Source organism: Oryctolagus cuniculus, chromosome 18 (assembly GCF_964237555.1).
Source record: "Oryctolagus cuniculus chromosome 18, mOryCun1.1, whole genome shotgun sequence".
Taxonomy (NCBI): Eukaryota; Metazoa; Chordata; class Mammalia; order Lagomorpha; family Leporidae; genus Oryctolagus; species Oryctolagus cuniculus.
Window position 1 is genome coordinate 38,982,046 of NC_091449.1, and position 24,485 is coordinate 39,006,530.

General features: G+C 50.8%; 1 protein-coding gene across 5 annotated transcripts in view; it reads left to right on the plus strand.

Moving 5' to 3' along the window:
• Positions 1–24,485, plus strand: part of SLC6A2 (solute carrier family 6 member 2) — a 44,361-nt gene that overhangs the window by 10,494 nt on the left and 9,382 nt on the right. For all 5 annotated transcript variants that reach the window (XR_011384196.1, XM_070063143.1, XM_070063144.1 and 2 more), the window contains exons 3-8: positions 1,246–1,377; positions 3,055–3,292; positions 13,285–13,423; positions 20,504–20,638; positions 21,932–22,035; positions 23,222–23,346. Coding sequence is in view for 4 of the 5 variants with exons in the window: in XM_070063143.1 (XP_069919244.1) it covers positions 1,246–1,377; positions 3,055–3,292; positions 13,285–13,423; positions 20,504–20,638; positions 21,932–22,035; positions 23,222–23,346 (873 nt within the window). In the remaining variant the exon portion in view is untranslated. The remainder of the gene's footprint in view (positions 1–1,245; positions 1,378–3,054; positions 3,293–13,284; positions 13,424–20,503; positions 20,639–21,931; positions 22,036–23,221; positions 23,347–24,485) is intronic.

Sequence of the window (24,485 nt, forward strand, 5' to 3'; positions counted from 1 at the left end):
TTGCCCTGGCTGCCAAGGTGTCCGGAGAATCATCTGCAGAACTCAGACGTGGCTAATTCCACCAGGGAGCCTCTCCAGGATTTGCTGCTGCCCATAGCCTAGGAGCCCCTGCTGGGTGGGCCTCTCTCCTGGTCCACAAATCAAACCCTGGGCTCTTTCTTTACCTTTAGCCACCTGTAATGGGGTCAGCCTAGTGGATTGGAAGACCTGAATGGGAACACTGCTTCTGCCACCCAGCAGCAGTGCTCCAGGAACAAGGCAGCTCTCTGGTCCTCAGCTTCACACCCTGCTTCCCCACGGCCAAGGAGGGCGTGACAACCCCAAGCTTGTTATGTCTGCAGGCTGTCGGGAGATTCTAGGAAGAATCTAGTGAGATCACTTTTGGGAAAGCCATGTGCAACCTTCAACTGATATCAATCTGAGTAAAATCAGCAATGCAGTCACACGTAACTTAAGCAGCAGCTCTCCGTCTCTGGTCTCGGCTTTCTTGTCTCTAAAAGGAAGGCCTTGGGTTACAGCGGCATTCCCAGAGAAATGATTCATGGAGGAAAGGCTCTGTGTTTAAATACATTTGATAAAGGCTACACTGCAAGTCTCTTCACAGCTGTGCTGCATGTGCTGGCGCATCCAAGGCTAGGAGATGCCTGCCAGGACCTACTTAGCTTTGCTTAACCCAGATTTTTTTTTGTAAGATTTATTTATTTATTTGAAAGGTAGAGTTACAAAGAGGCAGAGAGAGAGAGAGAGAGAGAGAGAGAGAGAGAGAGGTCTTCCATCTGCTGGTTCACTCCCCAGATGGCTGCAACAGCCAGAGCTGTGCCAATCTGAAGGCAAGAGCCAGGAGCTTCTATCAGGTCTCCCATGCAGGTGCAGGTGCCCAAGGACTTGGGCCATCTTCTGCTGCATTCCCAGGCCATAGCAGAGAGCTGGATTGGAAGTGGAGCAGCCGGGTCTCAAACCAGCACCCATATGGGATGCTGGCACTGCAGACAGCGGCTTTACCTGCTATGCCACAGTGCCGGCCCCTTAACCCAGATTTTACTGACTGGACCACTGACCTCATTATCATGGCTGTGGTACTGCTTCTCCTGCTGTTACAACTGCCACTATTTTTATCAGTTGCTTTGTGGAACTCTAGAAAGCACACCTTGGGGAATGGCCAGGCGAGCGTATGACTGCAGACATGGATCCGTGTACTCTGAGGGGTGGGGTCCTGGGGTCACACTCTGCCTCTGTGTCCCCCAGGTGCCTTCCTGATCCCATACACCCTCTTCCTCATCATCGCGGGCATGCCCCTGTTCTACATGGAGCTGGCTCTGGGGCAGTACAACCGGGAAGGGGCAGCCACCGTGTGGAAGATCTGCCCGTTCTTCAAAGGTAAAGAAGGGACCTGGAAGAAGCCAGACTGTTCCTGAAGGTGTCCCTTGTGCCTCTGGGGATCCAATGTAGACCAGTGCTCTTGGGGGATTCACAGGGATTGACAAGGGCAAGGGTATGCAGCATTCCGAGTTACAGAGAGCGTTTGGTATGTCAGAAGGAGCATTAACAGCAACTGTCTGCACGACCAAAGTCTATTTTCACATGCAGGAAATACTTACAGAAACCTCAGAAGTACTCAGCACATACACCACTACTATATCTTTCTAGTGACAGACATGATAAATCGATTATGGATGTTTTCAAACTCAGCCAGGGAGCTGCCTGCAACCCTTAATACCCCAGCCATAACTAACAGATTGCAGCTGGGGTATAAGAGGAGCCTACCTGCATTTGGAACTTAGAGAGTGCATCTGCAGAAAATAGCCAAGTAGCCAGAATGCCCTTCCCTGGCCTCCAGGCAGCAAGGAGAAGGCCCTGGAACACGGGTTGGTGTCTCACCAGCACTGGTTTTAGGCGCAGGGCCAGTGAGGGCTACAGCTGCTCCCCAGCTGGCACTGGTGTGTGAGTACCTTGGGTGTATTCAGTCCTGTCCTAGATAAAGGCTGGTACAGGAGCCTTAAAAACAGGTGTGCCACTCAGGGTCGTGTTTGTTTAATTCCCAGAAATCCACTCAAGTTGGGTTAAATGTAAAAGGTAATTAGTTGAGTTACATTACAGTCAAGTCTAGTTGTCTGGACTGAGGCTAAAACTAAAGCTAACATCCAGGCATTTGAGCAATGTCCAGAATTGACATCTTTCTCTTTTCTTCTGTGTTAGCACCAGACTCAGATATATTATTCTCAAGCACGGTGAAGATGGCCATCAGAAATTCTAGGCTCAAATTCTACCAACTTGTACAGTGATCAAAAGCAAAAAGAAACAAAAGACCCCTTACAAATGCACAGCTTTGAATCCCCTGCGCCCTTGTTAGCCAATCACTGTGGCTGTGGGGAAGCATCACCCTGATTGGCCACACCTGCCTCATGTGCTCTGGCTAAATTAAGGACGCAGGGGCTTAGGCTAACCCAGACCCCACAGGCTGATCATTGCTTAAGGCAAGTATTATCTACTCCTAGGCTGAGAAAAAGCCATAGAGGTAGCTCTAAAGAATACATTCAGGAAGATGAGGTTGGCACTTGGAGCAGGAAACTGTGAGTGTAACCCAGAGAACACGGTGAGCGGAAGGCAGTGTCAAGAGTTATTCGGGGAGGAGATCCCGGGGAGCATGAGTGGGGGCTGGAGAACGGGAGGACCCCATGGGGAGGGGAGGGGAGGGGAGGGGAGTGTCATCAGGGCAAAGGCAAAGGCCTCAGTCCCCTGGGAGCGAGTGTGAAACATGGCTCTGTGCCACCCTGCTAAGGAACGAGGCATACTCCTGCTCCACTTCCTGACCCAGCTGCTCTGGGACAATGCCTGCCTGCCTGTCTGCCTGCCTGCCTGGTGAGTGGACAGAGCAGGCTACAGTAGCAAAGGGCTGGCAGGTGCCTATGGAAAACAGGTGGCTCTGACAATCCTCTACAGAAAGGCAGAGACTTAGGGAGTGCAGTGGTTACAGCTGATTCTCCAGGAGAAGTGGCTGTAGGCCTGGGCAGGGGCCTGGGGAAGCCCCTACCTGACTTCTCTGTCCCCACCCAGGAGTCGGCTACGCTGTGATCCTCATCGCCCTCTACGTTGGCTTCTACTACAACGTCATCATCGCCTGGTCACTCTACTACCTCTTCTCCTCCTTCACCTTCAACCTGCCCTGGACTGACTGTGGCCATGCCTGGAACAGCCCCAACTGCACTGACCCCAAGCTCCTCAATGGCTCCGTGCTGGGCAACCACACTAAGTACTCCAAGTACAGGTTCACGCCAGCAGCAGAGTTTTATGAGTAAGTCATGGGGACCTCACCCCGGGAGTGGGGGTAGGGCCCACTGAGGCCTGTCTTGGGGCAGGAGAGTGCAGATAGGGAGAAAATACTATTGGTAACCAGACAAGGATACAAGAATGTCTTAGAGAGAGTGTGTGTTCCCTTGGGAAAGGAAAACCATTCTGGAGATTGGGATTGCCCTTCAGAAACTAAACCCGGGTGGGTGTGGGAAGACTGGTTGTGGCAGGGAAAAGGAACTTCAACTCAGGTAGGCAGGGAGGGCCTCCTTGAGGAGGTGACTTAGGAACTGATGAAGTCAACCAAGGGACCATCTGGGGCTCAGCTGGGAGGTGAAGGAGCTGCAGTTGGAACCCAAGACAACCTTTGATCCCTACGCTGTTGTCTGATCCACCGTGTGCTGCCGTTTCCCTGGGGTGGCACTGGGAGAACGTTGTTGGGGCTGGTGGGCAAAATTCAAGATGTGGGCAGCAGGCCAGACACATGCTGCTCAGGGAAGCTGTTTGGACCCCGTGTGCTTGAGAGGCACCGCCCGGTGTTGGAATTCGGAATACCATTAAACAAAGCAATGTTGTTGGTTGGAATTATTTTATACAGAGAGAAATTTAATAACTAGTACATAGACCCTTCTCTCACCTTCCCTGGAGGCTAACCCCTTCCATCACCACGGCTCTGGGATTCCCAGCATGGAGATACTGTGACCGGAACCACGTCAGGCCTTGTTTAATTCTGCCGGTTTTCCCAGATGTCCTTATCTGGCCTTGACTTGTTACAGCTCCTTAGTCTGCACCAATCTGTGAGGGTTCCTTGGGCTTTCCTTGAGTTTCAGGACCTTGAAGTTTTCAAAAAATATCGTCCAGTCTTTCTGAGAACCGTGCCTCAGTTGGGTTTGTGTGTCATTTTCTCACGTGGAGATTGAAGTGTACGCCTTTTTGGAAAGATTGCCAGGGAGCTGATGCCGTGTCTGTCTCAGCGCGCACTATGGGGGCACTTGATGTTGGTCTGTCTGCTTGTCGTAATGTTGACTTTGAACACCTGGCAAAGGTGGGGCCTGCCAGCTTCCTCCTATGCGGACAAAGCATTTTTCTTTCACAATTAGTAAGTGTCCTTTGGGAGATATTTTGAGTGTGTGTACATATCTTGCTTCTCAACATACTTTTACCCGTATTTCTTAGCATCCATTGAAGATCCTGTCAAGCAAGGGTGATTGTTGCGTGTTTGTCTAATTGTGATGCTCTGTTCCCACCGTTCCTTCTAGATTAATTGCTTGGAAGTCTTCTGTGAAGAGTTGTCCCTTCTCTCCTAATTCTTACTCAATGATGGATTTATAGCAGTAGGGGCTCGCAGCTGTTTATTTTGTTCTGTGGTTTTAATCCCTAACCATCATTATTTAATTTGTTGCTCTCTTGAATCCGCTTAGCCACCACAGCATCCTATCATAACCTTGAGGAAAGTGATGGGCAACTTGTTTTCAACCGCTAGTCTAAAATGTCCGCATGGTGTTCTCTTCATGTAGAATATGTTGTCATTATCACTCAAATGTGGGTGAGTCCCAGTTCAGCCATCCTTACACAAGTGCTAGCATTTAAGCAGAAAATGCATGGGGCTTGTGAGTGAAATTCAAGGCATGGGAAGCAGGCCACATACGTGTAGCTCACGGACAGGGGTAGAACAGATAAATCCCATGGGAATCCCACTCTTAGGGCTCCAAGGGGCTGGAGCAGAAGCCCCTGGTTATTTGTGAAAGACCAGACAGTAGTTGGTGGGCCCCATGTCTCTGTCGCGTAGTCTTTGAAACAGGTCGCACCTCAATAGGCACAGACTTGGCCCAGGGTGTGGTGTGCTGATTGTTCTAGAGAGCACATCACATGAGAACTTTCTACAGTGAGAGAAATGTGCTGTACCTGTGTGGTCCAATGCAGCAGCCGCTCATCACGTGTAGTTCCTGCATAACAGAAACGTGGCTGGTGTGACCGAGGAATGGAGTGTTAATTTAAGTTAATCCATTGACCAGTGGCTACAGCATTGGATGGCACAGGTCTAGAGAATGAGAAAAGACAAATCCACAGCAATAGAGCTTCAGGGACACTGTCTTTCAGTTCTATAGATTCCCTTGGCCTCGAACCTAAGAATGAGTCCTGCTTGTCTTGGAGATTAGAGTTAACCTAGGATCATTTCCACTTGGGCCATCTTGGTACAACAGGACCAAAGAGATCCAGTTTGGTTAAAAGTAACCTCTGGAAAATGTACCACCTCTAGGACCAGAGGAGTCAGTGTTCTCAGGACCCAGAGCAGTCCCCAGATGGCTGTGAATAAAGAGGTTTTGCGAGGGGGTCGGCACCTCCATGCTCACCGTGTCCATCCGTGATGCTTGTGGACTTCCAGGAAGCAGGCCTGTGCAAGATTGTGTGCTGGGATTTTTCTAGGGGAGGATTCACAGTTGCCATCAAATTCTCCAAAAACCTCTACAGCTGCCAAAGTGAGCATCTGCTAGAAGTAAGAGCACCATCCCTGCCTTCCTCATTGAGACATCACCAGCTACCCACTCACCACGTGTGCCTGACTTCCTGCTAACTTCTTGTACGTGCAATGCTTGTACATATGGAAAGCTCACCCTAACCTAAGGAGTTTTCTGTAACCCTTACCCTCATGGAACACACAAGGAGGCAAGGTTTCACAGATGGCACAGCAAAGCTCCCAGCCACATGCAGAGCCAGGGTTTGGACCCAGGCACCTTGCACTAGCAAGACCTCCAGAGTAAGTACTTCCTCACACTATACACCCTTCAAGCCCGAGTCTTCTTACCCTACCCCAGCCATGCCAGGCTGAGAAGCTCCAGAGCTTCTCTGGTCTCTATACTGGTCTCTAAGCCATTGTAAGGGCTTGTTCCTACTCGGAGACATTGTCAGACTCACAACTCACGTTTACGTGGCTTAGATGGCTTCCCGGTCACTGTGCAAAGTGTTTTTTAATCCTGGACACTGTGAGCTAAAATTAGTCTTGCCTTATGAGTGAGGCAATAGACACAAAGCAGTTAGTGACTTGTGCAAGACTGTTGAGTCTAGGAGTGGCCTCCAAAGTGTGCTTGGACCTAGGTAGCCTGGCTCCAAGGCCCACGCTCTTAGAACAGAGGTGCTAAACCTTAGCAGCCCATGGGCTGATATCACCCAGAGGGTTTAAACAACACAGACGCCTGGATCCTGTGTCTGGAGAACCAGAGTGCAAGCAGCCTCTCCTTCAGTTCTAGTGTCGAGCCCGGGTTGGGGGCCCATCTTAGCCCCTGTACTCGCCTGTCCCAGAACAAACTGCCTGCTGGCCTCAGGCTGAGACCTCTACAACCTCCAGTCATGGAATCCCTAGGGCCTGCTCCACTCTTCTCCCGGCGATCATGGCCTCAGAACTGCTGGAGAGCTGGCGGGTGGAGGTTTTAGGTCCTTCTGGGCTATGAGTGTGGTTTGCATGGGGAGACGGTGAAGCCAAGTGGGGCAGAGGCAGCAGCTGATCCATGTACTCGGGTGCCTGCTTTCGTCTTACTCTCCCACGGAGGAAAAAGCATGATTTTTCCTTTTGCTCTTGGCAATCTTTGTTCTTATAAATTAAAATGAAAAATGATAGACTTGGCCTCTCGAGTTTAGGTCATATCTGTTTCCTGTTCTAATGTCTTAATGGCCAGCATGCCTGCCCAGGCAGCATAAGGGAGAGGCGAGTGGTGTTTGAAGACCTTAATTACTGGAAAAAAAAAAAAAAGAAAACATTTATGTATTTATTTGAAAGTAGAGTGACAGAGAGAAAGGAGGGAGAGATATCCAGCTGCTGATTTACTTCCCAAGTGTCGGCAACAGCTGGGGTGGGGCCAGGCCAAAGTCAGGAGGCAGGAACTCCATCCAGATCTCCCACGTGGGTGGCAGGGGCCCAAGTACTTGAGCCATTGTCTGCTGCCTCCTAGGTGCATTAGCAGGAAGCTGGATTGGAAGCAGAGATGGGATTTGACCCCAGCCACTCCCACCTAGGGTGAGAGCATCCCAGGCGGCATCTTACCCTGCTGACCCGCAATGCCCAGTCCAGCGTTGGCTACTTTAGTTGCGGTCCTAAACTTCCTCCAGGCTCAGAGGTGAGCAGAATGTTGTGCAAGAAGACGTTCTCGTGCGTGGGGCTGAGAAGGCTTGGGGATGTGGTTGGCTTGGCTGTATGGAGCAGGATTCAGGATTGGTATCTGCATCTTCCTGCTCTCCAGACATACCCTCTTCTCCTTAACTCCTTCCCCACAACCCCCGCCAGTGTTCAGGGCTACTCTGAGCCAGGTGCTCAGCACCTCTTTACAACCAAATCTCATTTCATCTTCGCAGTTCATGGGGCTAGAAATCACTCCCATTTTACAGATCAGAAAGTGGAGGCTCGGGTTTTGGGGTAAATGGCAAAGCTGGGATCTAAGCCAAGTTGTTTGACTCAGGATTCTTACCCCATGCATAGGCTGATCCCCAAGCCCTGTCTTTCTCCTCTGTCCTGGTAGTTTTTGGTAGGGTGCATTTGGAGTAGGTGTGCAGGCATCCCTGCAGGTAGATAGGAGCCCATCGCATACTCTTCTCTTCGTAGCATCCTACTCTAAGTCATGGGTTGCCTCTGCATTTTTCCTAATGGCACGTGGCCCTTTGCTCTAAATGTTTCTATGTAAAACCAGCAGTCCGACTCAGTCTGGGAACCCAGCAAGTGTGACTCCCAATGCCAACCTTGAGATCACTCGGTTTCCTCTTTCCCCAAACCTCCTGGTCAATTTTGTTACCCTCTTGGACTCATTTAAGCTGATGGATTGAACTCATCATTCCAGGGAGCGACTGGCTGTGCTCTCGGGCTCTGGCCCACAGCCAAGCAGCCCCACAGCTAAACGGGACCCTGAAGGCATGGATCTTTGCCTGAGAGAGGGTACCTTCGGTGCTCACGTACCTGGCAGTAGAGAACTGCTACCCCATGCCGGTTCCTATGAGTTAGAGAGGTCTCTTTCCATCCTGATGCTAAGCTCCTGCACTTAATGTTAAGTGAGAAATTGAGCCTTCTTGGCCCATAGACTTTGGAAAGCCTGGATGGTCCCCTTAATGATGACTCATGTTCATTAAACTTCTGGAAAACAAAAACAAGCCCCAGTTACTTGCACTAAGCCCCAAGGCCTGGAGCGAGGAGCTGGATTCTCTTACATTTTCTTGGGAATTCACGCTGGAGTCTGGCTCACTTCACTGATGAGATATGTGACAGCCACCACAGCCCTGAAAGTGGCCCTCCCATGCACTTCCCCAGCTGGACCTGGGGAAGGGGCCTGCCCACCATCTGCTTGTCCACTAGGGACATTTTAGCAAGCTTCAGGGAGAGCACAGTTGGTCAATGCCTTTTTTTTTTTTTTTTTAAATGCCTTTAACAGTAAAATCAGCCAAATGGTGATTGACACCACTCGCCACTTGGCTCATCAATCCTGGGAAAAAGCAGAATTCAATGCCAGGCAAGGTCAGTACTAGATTCTGGTCTTCTTTCCGTTTGGAGATGTCAACCCTTGCCACGCCATCCCCCTCCCCCCCCCCGCCCCCTGTACGTAGAAGAAGGTCTAACTCACAGGATCATTTCTGAGTTGAGCTGAGCAAGATGGGGAGAAGTTTTCCAGCAGAGAAGTTGGCTGGAAGTGTGTTCCAGGCTGCAAGAACAGAAGGTCACAAGGCCCAGAGCCATGGGACATCTTCTGATGGGGATGACATGTGGCTTGCTATTGCCAGAAGCCAAAGGCAGGGTGTGGTGCAGAGGGGGGTGGACTTAGCCAGGGGCGGATTACAAAAGCCTTCAGGTTCTGAAAGGCTCCCATTTGTGTCCTGCAGGCTGAGATTTCACAACCTGGATGCTTTTGACCTTTGCGGTTAACTCATTCTTTTGGGGGGAGGGGTGGGCTTTGTCCTGTGCACTTTGAGGGTTTGGCAGCATCCTTGACTCCACCTGCTGGGGGCCAGGCGCACCCCCCACTCTCCAGATGTGACAACCTCAAATACCCAGATCAGGTGGCAGGGGCAAAACTGCCTCGGAGGAGAACCACTGTGACCGTGGTGTGTGATAGGAGTCTCTGAGGAGTGGATCTGGGGGCAGGGCAGTGACGAGGTGAGGAAGACACTTCAGATGGGGACGCAGACAGTGCATTTAAGGGGGCCAGCAGGAAGCAGAGAGGCAGGCGTGGGAGGGGCCTCGGGGACATTGACAACAGCCTTGGAGGGAGAGGGACGGGGCATAGGTTTGGCCTGGGATGGGGCCAGTGGGACTGAGGCTGGGGGCAGCAGCCATGGCAGCTGAATGCAAAGAAAAGATGAGGCAGAGCGAGTTCAGGGCCCCTACAGCTGGACTGGGGGCTGCAGGGATGGGGTCTGCTCCGGGGAGGGGACACATGCTCACCTCCACCTCCTCTTAGCGCTCTCTCCTCCACACTTGTCATTGCACCACTCTCCCCTTGGCCAGCAGCCACCTCCTCAGGGGAGCCTGCCCAGTGGAGTCCCTGGGCTGAGCTTTCTGGACATTCCTCTGCTGATATCTGCTCCTCCTGGATGCCTGGAACTCAATCAGAAATGTAGTGAGAATGCCTAGGGCTTCCTGGGTTCAGGGCACTCTTTCACATGCTGTAATGTAGTCATTTTACTCTAAAGGAAAACGCCTCCGAGGTGGGGATGCACGCACTGGCAAGTGTCCCCTGGCCTGTGAGCCCCACGTGGGCTGCAGCTTGTCCACACCCCTGTAACCAGCCACCAGCATGCTGCCTGGCTCAGAGCAGAGGTGCAGACAAGGTTTGTGGAATCAGCGAGAGGATTCAGGTTACAGAAGAGCTGGGGGCAGAGCCAAGATGGGAGCGCAGATCTGTCTGAACCCAGAGTCTGGGTGGTTGCTGGGCCACATTCTTCTGTTTTCCTTGTGGGTTTTTTTAAATTTTTTAAATTTTTTTTGACAGAGTTAGACAGTGAGAGAGAGAAACAGAGAGAAAGGTCTTCCTTCTGTTGATTCACCCCCCAAATGGCTGCCACAGCCGGCGCTGCATCGATCCAAAGCCAGGAGCCAGACGCTTCCTCCTGGTCTCCCATGTGGGTGCAGGGCCCAAGCATTTGGGCCATCCTCCACTGCCCTCCTGGGCCACAGCAGAGAGCTGGACTGGAAGAGGAGCAACCAGGACTAGAACCCGGCGCCCATATGGGATGCTCGCGCTGCAGGCAGAGGATTAACTGAGTGAGCCACAGTGCCAGCCCCATCTTTTTTTTTTAAAGATTTATTATTTATTTACTTGAAATTCAAAGTTACACAGAGGGAGAAGGAGAGGCAGAAGCAGAGAGAGAGAGAGAGAGAGAGAGAGAGAGAGGTCTTCCATATGCTGGTTCCCTCCCAAGGTGGCCCCAATGGCTGGAGCTGCGCCAATCTGAAACCAGGAGCCAGGAGCTTCTTCCGGGTCTCCTATGTGGATGCAGGGGCCCAAGGACTTGGGCCATCTTCGACTGCTTTCCCAGGCCATAGCAGAGAGCTGGATCGGAAGTGGAGCAGCCGGGAATAGAACCGGCACTCGTATGGGGTGCCGGCACTGCAGGCCATGGCTTTACCCACTGTGCCACAGTGCCGGCCCCCCTGTGTTCTTGCATGTAGTAGACATCTGCTTTGAGTGAGGGAGTGAGGAATGAAACCTTCACGGCATCCGTGGTGGCCTCTGTTCTTTCAGAAATTCAGAACAATTTTAACTCCCACGCAAGAAGATAGTTGGTTCCCAGTCTTGGAGAGGATGTTCCCTTGCAAGCCTGGAGTCTCCATCTTTCCATCAGAGGCCTTCATCCTGCAGTGGGCTCACCTGCCCGCCGAGGCTTCCAAGATGTTGGCAAGCCCACCTCTTCCGAGGCTCCCTGAGCCTTCTGTCCCCGGGGCACGGGATTTGCTGGGGAGCTACACACAGCTTCCAGGACGCTGGAGTTGACCTTAAAGGAGAAGCCGCTTAGTGCGTTGTGGCTTTGCCTGCCCACAAGACTCACTGGGGAATTTCAAAGAGACCAGGCCCAAGTAGCATTCCCTGAGAGTTTTCATTTAACTGGCTGATAATAATAATTATAATATATAATAATAATTTAACTGGGCCAGATAATAGTAATTCTGGTTTATGGTATAAAGTTTGTTTTAAATGTTTATTTTTATATCAGTAACTTGAAAATTCTTCCTGGGTAATTCTAACACACAGGTTGAGAGCCATATTCTTGATGATGGCCCCCAAACTATGTTCCCTTAACCTTAACTTCTTCCTTGGAATTGAGGGTGGGGCAGGATAATAAGATGGGAAAGAGGAAGAGGAGGGGGGTGAGAGGGAGAGAAGAAGCAGGACAGAGAGAGAGAGAGAGAGGAGAGGGAGAGGAAGGCTAGCTCATGTCTGCCTGTATCCATTGGAGGGGTGATAATTCTGCCACCAGGTTAGCATTGTTTTGGATTGAAACACCACCACAGGGAAGGGCAAAGTATTAAGCCACTGTTTGCCTGTGACACTTTAGTGTGAATTCATGAATTCTCCACTTTCTGAATGGACCCCTGGCTGAGAATAAGCACCTGTAGAGCGAGACGCAGGAAGTTCCCATATGGGGAAGTGTGTGGTTTCCCTGAACGTAGCAGAAGAAAAGGCCATGAAAGCACCGTGAGTGGGGGAGGAGCTTCCAAGAGGCGTGCGAGCGTGGGAGTGTGACCCTTTTCCTCCTACTTCCCCTGGAGGTGGTCCTGGGGTCTCATTGTTCCTAGAAGATGGAGCGTGGGGTTTAGCAAGAAAGATTGGGAACCACTTCTGTGTTTCTAATACAATAATTTGCCACGAGCTGATGGATCCAGCTGCCAGTCCTGGGCCAGGCCCTGGGCCCCAGAAATGGTCAATCTCTTGCTTATCCTGGGGGCGCCTTGGCCCTGGCCAGCCCTCAGGTCTTCCGGGAGCAGGCTCTGCTGACCTATGAGCCAGGAGCCAGTGGAACCCAGAGGGTTGAAAGATTCTGATTGGGGTGATCAGGGAGTCCTCCCAGAGGAGGTGATGATGAGGCTGGGCTTCAGAGGGTGTTGAGTGCAGCCCCTGGGTCTGAATGAAGCCAGGGAGGGGTCGGGGAGACCTGCACAGGGGCCTCTTTGCAGCTCCTTCCACCCTCCCAAGTACCTTGCAGTTTCGCATTATTATGAATGATGGTTCTATCAATACTCTAGAAGATGTCTTTTGGTAAATTATGTACAAATTTCTAGTGGGTAGATGCTGGAGAGTGGAATTGCTAGCTTTAGCAGATGTTTCCAAAGAGGAGAAATGTTTCCAGGGATTCTCGACTTTGACCGTAGGGACCTTCTGGACAGAGTGATTCATTGCTGTGTTGACTCTTACGCATTGTGTTTAGCAGCACCTGTGGTCTCTGTCCTGCAGATGCCAGTAACACCACCTCCACCCAAAACATGACAATAGAAAACATCTTAGACATTGCCAAATACCCTCTGGGGTGCAAATTGCTCCCTTCTGTTGAGAGCTGCTGCTTTAGAACATGAGCTCTACGCCGGCAGGAACCTTCCCTGTCTAATTTATCATCTTGTCCCCAGAACCATACGTGCAGTAGGCATTTAAGATGTTTTTGCCCTTGAACAGCAGCTTTGAACTTGGAATCTCCTCAGGTGGTTTGTTTTGTCTGGGGTAGAGCCATGCAGGAAACAGGCCATGGCTGACCAGAGCAGGCCCGCATGATGTATGTAAGAGAAGTCTTCAAAATGTTCACAAAAAAGCATATTATGGGGGGAAAAAAAGCGCTACGCTTAGTTTCCAAAGTTTTCCTTTTCACAAAAATAAACTCTTTGAGATACACACGTATGCCGGTGGCCAAGGCCCCCGAGTCAGTGGAGAGTGGCCAGACACCGTCTCCACCAATGTGTACTCACCTGTGGTCACGCCTTGGTTGTCCCCCCTGACACCGTCTTCCCTGGTTCCCTCCCTCTCCTCTGGGCAGGCGTGGCGTCCTGCACCTCCACGAGAGCAGCGGGATTCACGACATTGGCTTGCCCCAGTGGCAGCTCTTGCTCTGTCTGATGGTTGTTGTCATCGTCCTGTATTTTAGCCTCTGGAAAGGAGTGAAGACGTCAGGAAAGGTAACGTCTCTTTGTTTCTCTTTCCATTGGGAGGTGTAACCATGTTGTTGGTGAAAGAAAAGGTGGAACTGGAAGCGCAAAGCCTGGGTGCAAGCCCCATCTTTGCCACTGAGTTGGACAAAGTCTGCACTTTGTTCCCTGAGCCTAAGTCTCCCCAGCAGTAGGGTGAGGGGGTGCAAGTAGATTAGGACTCCTCAAACCTTCCTGCTAGAGCTGCCCTAATAACAAAGACCAGGGCCCGGGACATCTAAGGGACCAAGCCTAGAGCAACTATTGACATGATTTTGATAAACTGTGAATCCTGGTCTACAGCTTCATACAAATGTTGTGTCCTACTCTGGAATATGACTATTTGCTTTACTAGAAAGTCAGTCAATCTCTCATCTGAATTTCTGAGTCAAAGAGGGCACTCCAGGATGCTCCAGAAGCTGTCTAATGTCTGCTGGGGCTGTGAGTTTCCTCGGACATGAGCATGGTACGAGCGCGGTGTGGTGACCTGGAAGGACGGGCGTGGGGCGAGACGCCAGTGAGGGCCAGTCCAGAGTTATCATTCTGAACTTGGGTCACACTGCCCCTGAAGGCAGCCTCTCGGGTGGGGGGGGGGGTCTCCTCAGGAAGTGGTCAGTGTTGATTGTTAGCCTAAGGAAATTACAAGGACAACGGCTCCTCTAGGGCCATCCAGCGTCTGTATTGCACTTGAGTGTATTATAGAGAGCGCATCTGGGAAGTGTGATCTCCAGTGTTTCAGTTGGTTATTGCTATGTAACAAAACACCCCAAAATGTAGTGACTTAAAATAACAGTCGTTTTATTAGCTTTCACAATTCTGTGAGTTCACTGGGATCAGCTGGGTGGTTCTTCTGCTCCCTGTGTTATAACTTGGGCAGCATTTCTGGGGGCTTGACTGTGCTGGAACATTCTACATGGTGCATACACGTTGCTGATGCTTAGCACTGACTGGGAGCTGTGAAACTGTCAGCACCTTGTGTCATTTTCATGTAGCCCTTCTATGCAGCTTGGGCTCCCCACAGCCTGGCAGGCGCATTCATAGAGCAAAGCCCAAGGAGATGAGATCCACATGCACACAGCTTTCCCAGTGTCTGCCTGCATCAGACTTGCTGTGTCCCGATGGCCAGAACACATTTTGTACTAAGGCCAGGAGTTCATGTGCGAGGGGACTAGAAACAGGTATGAGTTCACTGGGGGACACAAGGCAATAGTCTATCTACCATAATCGGCTAGGCATGGATTTGGGATGGGCTTCATCAGGAGAGGGAGAGTCACTGGGGTTCTGTCTGGGACTCCTGTAGTTTTTGGTCACATCACTGAGAGCAAAGTTGGTGGCAGAGAACCAGCAGACAGTGGGGATGAACTGTCAAGAACTAGAGGTAGAACTTCCCATCACTGTGTTGGGTACAGTGCCAGCCCTAAGGGAGCTCTCAAGCAAAATACAGACCCAGGCTGGGAGGAATTCTGAGAGTGAGCAAAATAAGGAGAGCACTATTATCATCCTGATGCCTGGCACATGGTAGGTCTTCAGTAAATATTTATTGAGGACTGAAGGGTAGGTGTGTAAATAAGTTTAGGGAACTTCATATGTGTTCTTTTGAATGAAGTTCAATTTACTAAACATGTATGGTCACCTACTATGTACCAAACTCGATGCTAGAAACAGAGGTGCAATAAACAAGCAGATTCCTTCAATCACTGATAGACTATGCATATAACAGGAAGGCTGTGAGTCAATCAGTGTCACCAGGATCTCGAGTCCACCCAGAAACATATGTTTGCCTTCAAATAAACACCAACTGGACACAAGCTATGCGTATTACTATATATCTTGATTTTTAAAAAGTCCAACTTTACTGAGGGCAGGTGTTGTGGCACAAGAGGTTAGGCTGTTGCTTGGGATGCCCACATCCTGTATTGGAGTGCTGGGGACAGAATCCCTTCTCAGCTTTCAATCTAGCTTCTTGCCGATGTGCACCCTGGGAGGCAAAAATGATGGATCAAGTACTTGGGTCCCTGCCACCCATGGCAGAAACCTGGATTGGACTCCTGGTTCCTGGTTTTGGCTCGGCCCGACCCTGGCTGTGGTTATGGGCATTTAAGGAGTAAATTGGTGGTGCTCGCTTTGGCAGCACATATACTAAAATAGGAGTAAATTGTTGGATAGAAGATCTCTCTCTCTCTCTCTCTCTCTCAAATAAGTAAACGGGCTTCTAAAAAATTTACTTTACCATGGCATTAATTCCATATTCAGGCTATTCTTTCATAGGAATATAGAAATACAAACTGTGAGGTTTAAAATTATCATCAAATCAACTTAGTAGGTTCTATTTTTACAAAAGGAATAGATTAGATAATAAAAGTATGTTGCTCATAGTTTGTAAGAGCTTAAAGTAAGAGCTGTACTGTCAAATTTTGATTTAGTTACAGCAGCCTGTATGTTTATATGTAACGTGTCTTGATGCATAAGGAATTTCTTACCGCAAGTAACAGCATGAGATCTGCATGAGTGGAGGAAGGAAGCTTTCTCAGCTGGAAGCCTCTACACAGATCATGGAGAAGGTGGCATTTCAGCTGGGTTGGTATGACAGGCATGGGTAGAGACAGGACAGACAGAAGGGGCTCTCGGTGGAAGGAACTGGGTGAGCGAAGACATACAGGTGCGGAAGCCCCAGGCCAGCTGTGCCTCATGTCCTCTGTACAATCAGGAGCCAGGTTCTCCTTGCTTCTGCTGACGGTCCATGATCTACTGGCCTGGTTGTGGGGCCACTATAGGTGTCTTTTTTGTTTTTTAATTGAAAAATTATTTATTTTTCATTTTTATTTGAAGGGCAGAGAGGCATATCTTCCCTCTACTGATTCACTCCCCAGATGCCCACAAGAGCCAGAGATGGGCTAGGCTGAAACCAGGAACCAGGAGCTCAATCCAGGTCTCTCATGTATGTGGCAGGACCCAAGTCCTTGAGCCATCATCTGCTGCCTCCCAGGGTGCACATTAGTAGGAACCTGGTTTGAAGCAGAGGACCTGAGGAGTAGAGCCTACCCCATCTAGTTTAATATTTGGTCGGAGCAGAGCAAAGCTGTCTGCAGGCAGACTGATACCAAGGGAGAGACCGGGAACAGAGCTGAGCATGCTCAGTTCCTCCTTCCCAATGCACCCTGCGAGGGGAGGAGGAGTGTAGTGAGGGGCGGGACAGGAGTGTTACACTGGGGAAGTCCCCCCTTGTGGAAACATGAGGAGTGAGGAATATGCGTGCCTCTTGCATGCGTCAACAAAGCCACAACCCACATTTTGCGTCAGTCTCCCAGTGTTGGGGCAGCTGAGCAGGCAGGCGTCCCAGGCAGTCTGTGCAGAGGGATTTTCTAGACTGTAGAGCTTCACTTTGGACGTTCCTATGCCCTGTATTTAACTGTTTTTACAAACTGACTCATGAGGCAATCAAGAGTGTTGCTGACTTCTCCCTAGATGGCGTCTGGAACAGGGCACTGAGCTTTCCCCAGCAGGCGGCCACAGCCACGGAGTCAGCCCGAAATGAGCTGCAAATGTTCACACTTCCCAGCTTGGCAAGTGAAGACAGTGCCTGGGAACATGAGTGACTCCACGGCCTCTGGGGTGGTGGGACGTGGGGTACAGCTCAAGCCAGGGAACGGGGTCACCCTAGACCACACACTCTGTGACAGCTGTGTTGGCCCGTGGAGCACCTCAGGGTGAGAGAGGAGGTCAGGGCAGGAGTTGGTCGGCTCCCCCAGGGGCCACCACCACTTGCTCTCCTGGAGTCCTGCCTGCTTCCTCGTTGCCTTGGCTCCTAACAGAACTGGCATCCAGAGCCATGCCCGGGAACCAAGGCCCTCAGAGTCACAGCTGGAAGACACTCAGACGTCGTCCATGCTGAGCTCCTGACACAGATGAGGAAGTAGGGGCTTAGGGAAGAGCAGGGCTTCACAGGGGTCCTGAGCCCAGCTGGGACTTGAAACTGGGTTTCAGATAACCAGGTCAGTGCAATCGCTCAGAGTGTGGGCTGCGGGCAGACCACTTACGGTGCAGGGATTTGCAACCTCTCTGATTTCAGCTTCCTCACTTGTACACTCAGGGCGATTCGTGGCAAAGGCTGTGAAGAGGTCGGGGTGAGAGACCCTGTAATGTGAGGCTGACAGATGGAGACTGCACAGTAAATGGCCCCCATATTCGTCCCCTTCATCAGCTCCCCTGCCCTTACCTTGCCCCCAACTGCCGTGAGTTTCAAACACTGCACTGTTGACTCCAGTTGCTCTGTTTGGAGCCTGGAATATACTTTCAGAAACCTTGAACTTCCCTTTGCCTGGAGACAAAGCAGCCGGCCAGGAAAGCCACCACTCTCTGTCCGTGTGCCAGCTTCAGGCTGCGTGGGGGATGGAGTGGATGGAACAGTCCCACTGCGGGACTGGGAAGAAAGAGAGCAATTCAGACGAGATGGGGCACGTTGAGGGAGGAGCGGCCGTAGATAAGAGAGAGCAACGCAAAGAGAATCTGAGTTCTAGAATGTTTAAATGGAAAGGTAATTTTGCTACTTCCACATTCAAGTCAAAATTCTATCCAAGTCCTCCCACTGGCTGTGGTTTTTTTCAGTGACTTGATCAAACACAATTATAACGAATAGCATCATTTGCCTATGAGCAATGCATGTAGTAAAGTATTCACAGCTCAATGTTTTCTTAAGTACGCTCAGTGCATATGCATCAATGCTCACAGAGCCTCCTTTTTAAAGTCATGGTAGTTGGTGGAAATATCTCTAAAACCCAGTTCAGAGGATGACAAAAATCTGTATCGGTAAAGGTTGGCCTGATACAGTGATGAAGCCTGGCCGTTCATAAACTCAGTGTTGGAGTAGACCTTAGGGCAGGTCAAGCCCTCATCAAGCTGTAATGCACAGAAGAATCAACTTGTTAAAACAAGTATTGAACTCGCTAAATCTCTGACTCCTCGGGCCTTCCTTGATGGGGTCTGATTTGGTGGGGGTGGGAGAGAATTTGCCTCCTGGGTGAGGCCAATGCTGCTGAACTGCTGGCCCCAGCCTGATCTGGACAATGCTTGGTCTGACTCCTGGATTCAAAGAAAAGCTTCAGTGACAGAGACCTTCCCACTGGAGAGCTTCTCTCCTTCTTCCTTTTATAGAGCCAAGATGCTCCTCATTTGATTGCTAGTCTTCGGCTTGAGTTTGGTACCCTGGGACCAGGCAAATTTTCCACAGCAACAACATGTGTGTAAGAATTTGGGTTCAAGGTGGCATAAAGCAATGGCCTACCCTGAGGGCTGAGAACATCTGGTCAGGCATCGAGAAAGGGGCCTTGATCTGTTCATGCACCTGTGTTCAAAGCTAACCTGTCTGGGTTTTGTGAAGGTTCATTGATGATGACTACCAAGGCCATTGTAATGCGCTCATTGCTTTCTTCACCTTATGCTCAAAGCTGCACCCAGTCCATCTTATCCTGATCAGTGATACATTGCAAGCCGAAATTCTGAGGGCAGAGTCCTGGGTTGGAGAGGACAGAGCCCAATTGTCCCTTCTCTTTGCCCTGTGTGCATACAGGACCCACATGAGCATGAGTGAGCTGTTGACCAAGGGTACAGGAACCTCTCTCTCAATATAGGATCTTAGGCACCTGAACTCACATCCGCAATCAACTCAGAAACTTCACAAGACTCAGATGATTAGGCTTTGCACATGTGTGCATGAACAGAATAACCCCCCCTTCTCGGTGCCTGACTGTAGTCAGAATTAACTCAGCCATGTCCTGATGTGTTCCTGGGGGAAATTGGATCCATGCTGGAGCCTCAGGCATGGCCTGTGGGAGACCCCCTGGAGTCAGAACACAGGATGTTGTCTGATGACAGGAAGAGTGTGGCCACACCCAGCCCGCTGGACAGGGGCAGTGCAGCTGGGCTGCAGCTGTGGTGTGAATTGTAGGCACCATGGCGGTTAGTACCCATCACAAGTATACATGAGGGCTCCTTCTTGTGCCTGTCGCCAAGGTCTTAGATCCATTTTGTCCCAGTTTGGGAGAATGAAGCCAAGAGAGATGTGAGGCCACCCACATGCGATGACTTCACTTTCCAGGGCATGTTTCCGTTCTCATTTATTGGAAATTCGTCCTCCCTGTTCCTGCCCCACTGAAAGAAAAAAGAAGCCAAAGTTCCACATCCATAGGGGCCTTCGCAGAGCAAGGGGGTGGTAGATGCACAACTGGATGATGTGAAACAGAGGATCCCTCCCTGATCGCCCCTAGTCCCGAAGATCCGACCATCAACGATGCCTGTACTCATTTTCTCATTCATGCATTCACTCCCACTTTATCCTTTGACTAAATTAGCCACCTACTAACCCTCTGATTTGCCACTTACCCACTCATCCTTTTATCCATCCATCCAGTCAACGTTCCATCTACCTAACCACCCATCTATCAAGGTAACCATCCACTCAACAAACTGCCCACTCAACTGTCCAACCACCTACTCATCCATCCATCCAACCATCCATCCATCCAACCATGCACCCTTACAACTGTCCAATCACTCATCCAACAAATACATTTATTTTTATTATTTATTTTCATTTTATTTGAGAGAGCAAGAGAGAGAGAGAGAGAGAGAGAGAATTTCCATCTGCTGGTTCATTCCCCCCAAATGCTTGCAATATCTAGGGTTGGGCCAAGCTGAAGCCAGGAGCCAGGAGCTCCATCCAGGTCTCCCATGTGTGTAGCAGGGACCCAAGTACCTGAACCATCACTTGCTGCCTCCCAGGGAGGCGGGCTTGTGGAGGACTGAGCATCAGTGCTAGGAGAACCGGGGCTCTGCCCTTGGTGCCTCCACTCCTGCTGCAGCGCAACCCACAGCATCATCGGCTGTCCCACTGGCTCTGAGCCTCTCTGGTGCATCTGCGTCTGTTCAGTGTTCTGTCCCTGGGGTTTCCTTTGCTAGGGATGCAGCTCGTGGCATTTGCATGGGATGAAGGCAGGGTGGAGAGGGTGTGGTAGAGGACCCTGTGCTGAGGTGGGGGCAGGGAGAGGCTCTCATGCATGCTTGTCTGTTCCCCAGGTTGTGTGGATCACAGCCACGCTGCCGTACCTCGTGCTGTTTGTGCTCCTGGTGCACGGCGTCACGCTGCCCGGCGCATCCAACGGCATCAATGCCTACCTGCACATTGACTTCTACCGCCTCAAAGAGGCCACGGTCAGTGCCTGGTGCCCACCTGGCTCTGAGTCAGGGTAGGGGAGGGCTTTCGGGGGCAGGCGGTGATGAGAAATAGCTCTGCCGCCAGCTGGTCGTGTAGCCTTAGGCAGGACCCATCGCTCCCTGAACTGCAGCGTCTCCCTCTGACCAGCTGATACATAACTGATGATCTCCATGAGCCCATCCAGCTCCCGTGGTCTGGGATCCTGTGGTTCTATTTCATGGCCTTCACAGCCCACTTTGCAAACAGGGCCACACCCAGTGAAGGAGATGTGAGGCTCTGGGTTCTTACTCCAGTCTTGTGCTCATGGCCCCCTAACCACCTCAGCCACTCATACCCTATTTCTACTCTCTGGTCCTCAGCCCTGGTTTCATCACCAGCCTCAGCCTCTAGGGAGACCTGCGCTTTGCCTGCTGTTCCCTAAGTGTCCCCTCCAGATCGCTATCCCGGCCAAGACCCAACTTAACGGTGAAGGGGTCCAGGGGATGTTGGTAGTGGAGACCAGGGCAGGGGGGTGAGATTGGGAACTGAGATGGTCTTGGGAATATCAGGTGCCTTGAGCATCTTCAGATAATGGCTGAGATTATGTCCACCCTCCTCCAACAGCACCTACCCACCCCTACAGTGAGAACACCTCAATATTTTTTTTCTTGTAATTCTCAAGGGCTTTTAGATGCTTTAAAGGAATGCGTGATAATCCTGGCAGAAGCAACACAGGATTAGGAGGAAGGCGTTGGATATGCTTTCCTGTGGTTACAATGTCCCAATGTACCACAATACTGCAGGCCCATGACCAAGAGAAAGCCATTTCCTTAGTAACTGTCGCAAAGATAACAGAGCCCAAGGCAGGAATCCGCCTTGGGAGCTACAAAATAAGTCAGGCTTCCATTCCTTCTGCAACTGTTTGACTAGCCCCGTCTTGCAGGTGTGTGGATCCACACCCTTATCGTGGTCTCCAGGAGGAGATTTGCGCCCCCCCCCCCCCCGCCCGCAGGTTGCTCCTCTATTATGCCCTCTGTCGGCAACGATGGTAAAACTTAAAACAACATTATGTGGAGCCAGTGAGTGCCCCAGGCTGGATCCCTTAGGTCTTCCTGAGGCCAGGAACTGCCAGAGAGACCTCACTCTTTCCCTGGAGTGGAGTTGGTAGAGAGACCTTACCTGTCTCTGCTTCAGACCCCATTTCCTTAGGTCTAAGAGCATTCCCCAGGACTCCCCAGCCCTTCTGGAGCAGTGAGGTGGTCCCATTCTGCAGGAGGCCGAGGGTGATGGCTCTAGTCTGCTGGTTTCAGGTGTGGATTGATGCTGCAACCCAGATATTTTTTTCCCTGGGGGCTGGATTTGGAGTCCTGATTGCATTTGCCAGTTACAACAAATTTGACAACAACTGTTACAGGTAAGCTCCATTTCAGAGTTCTGGAAAGTTCAACTAAATCCTGGGGGTGGGAATTCTGTACAGGGTCACAGCTGTCCTTGAACAACCCAGTTTTGTGTGTGTGTGTGTGTGTGTGTGTGTGTGTGTGTTATCCTGGGGGTTCTGTGAAATCTGACATGGCCCATGGGGTCCTGATGAACACATTTCATTTCTGGATGCCTCTTAAACATATGTAAGGTGCAGAGTTGGGAAAGCTGGAGTTTCTAGTGCTGGAAGATCATAGAGAAGAGTGGCTAAGATAGAGGAGCACTCTCTGGTTTTCAGAACAGGCAGCACTTCCTAGTTGTGTTCCTTAGATGTCTAGGTAGATGGGGGTGGAATAATGAGGGTGGTGAGGACCTGGTAGGGTCAGGGGTAAAACTTCAGGACAGACAGGGCGTTGGGAGACTGTGCTCTGGTTTGGATGACTAAGCATTAATGCCGCCTTCTGCAGGCTCAGTGTGGTGAAGACTACGGACATGGGCACAGGTTTGAGCCACCTCCATCACTGCCCATCAGAGGCTTAATGCAGAAACACAGTACTTTTGGTACAAGATAGAGTAGGGTGCATGTATACCAGTGGGACAGCTAGAGGGAGGTGAGGAAATGGGGTGATCGTTGGCCCCTAGCAGGAGACCAGCAGGAGATAGTGATGAGCTGCCAGTGATCCTGGGAGAATAGTTGGGATCATGACAGCAGACACGGAGTGTACAGCATGCATGGGGCAGGGAATAGCATGAAGCAGTGAATGGAAAGTTGACTGGTTTGGTCTGTTCAAAGACTATCTGGTGGGAGTAATAGGAAATCAGCCCAGAAGGAAGATTGGGTTGTCTTAGCCAAGCTCTGAAATGCTGGGGCGAGGCATTTGGAGGTACTGTGCAGCCATGAAAAATTTGATAAAGAACCAGGGACTCAACTTGCTAGGCATTTGATGCAGGACTCTGATACCAAACTGTTCCACCCATACACTGCCAACCTATTTTCTACACTAGCAGGTGCTGACCCAGCAATGGTGAGGCACTGGGGTCCCTATAAGCAGGACAACTAAAGGGGGAGGAGGCATTTGAGGCTGGGGTCAGACTGCAGGTTCCATGGATGGTCAGTGGTCCATGGGAAAGGTTGAGGGGGGAGTCAAGTGACTTGAACTAACAGGGCTTCATTCCCGCAGGGATGCCCTATTGACCAGCACCATCAACTGTGTTACCAGCTTCTTCTCTGGGTTTGCCATCTTCTCCATCCTTGGTTACATGGCTCATGAACACAAGGTCAACATTGAGGACGTTGCCACTGAAGGTGGGTGTGCAGACCTCTTTGGGCCCAGCCTACTGAGGAAGGAGCTGAGAAAGCCGTCTCATTCTTGGCCAGTACAGCTTTCTTGTGACAATAGGATTATAAGGGCTGGCCAGGGAGTTTTCCAAACCACCCATTTGGTGGACTTTCTCTTGAGACTGATGTTGGTAGAAATTCCAGTAAACCCTTGGCTCTGGATATGTTATGGAACCTGCCTCTGAGTCAGGCTAGGAGGAACATAGTTTGGAATGTCTACTTGGTACCAGTTCCTATTCTAAGCATTTGACATTTGTCTTGGTCTATTTTCTGCAGCTATAACAGAATATTTAAGACCGGGGGACTTGTCAAGAAAAGAGGTTTATTTAACTCATGGTCCTAGAGGTCCAGGAGCATGGTGCCAACATCTGTTTAGCTCCCAGTGATGGACGTGGGCTGCTCAACCCATGGCAGAGAAGCAGAAGGGAAACAGCTGCATGCAGAAGGGGCCAAGCACATGACCTCTCTTTGTACCAACCCATGCTCGTGGTAACCATCGCAGTCCCACCAGAGCAAGAGCTCACTCCTGCCAGAAAAGGATTAGTCCTTCTTCATGACCTAATCACCCCTGAAAGGCCCCCAACACCTCTCAACACAGCTGCATCGGGGCCCAAGCCTCCATCTCAGTTTGGGTGGGGGCAGCTACAGTGACATACCTCCACTTAGTTCTCACAATGCTATGAGGCAAGCTTGGTAGACTCACTTTAAAGATAAGAAAACTGAGACTCAGGCTAAGAATGTTGTCCAAAGTCCCCCAGAAAGGGAGCAATGGTGCCATCATTCAACCCAGCTCTGGAGACCAGGTCCTTTCCTAGGGCTTATCATATTCGTTGGCCACAAAGAAGCTATGACCTGGGGCGTGGCTCCCTCTAATGGATTATGAAGGACCTCAAGCTTTTGAGGATAAGAGTGGCTCCCTTCTGATGTGTAGGAGGTGAGGTGGAGGTCACAGCAAGGAGCTTGCAGCTGTCCAGGACAGATACTGCTCTCTCGCCTGGCTCGTCGATGCTCAGGGGAACTGCCAATCTGTGCTGACTTCATCGGTCGCCATCAGGCCCTTGGCCTGTGCTGCCCCCTGTGGCTGACCAAGCAGAATGGGGCTGTGC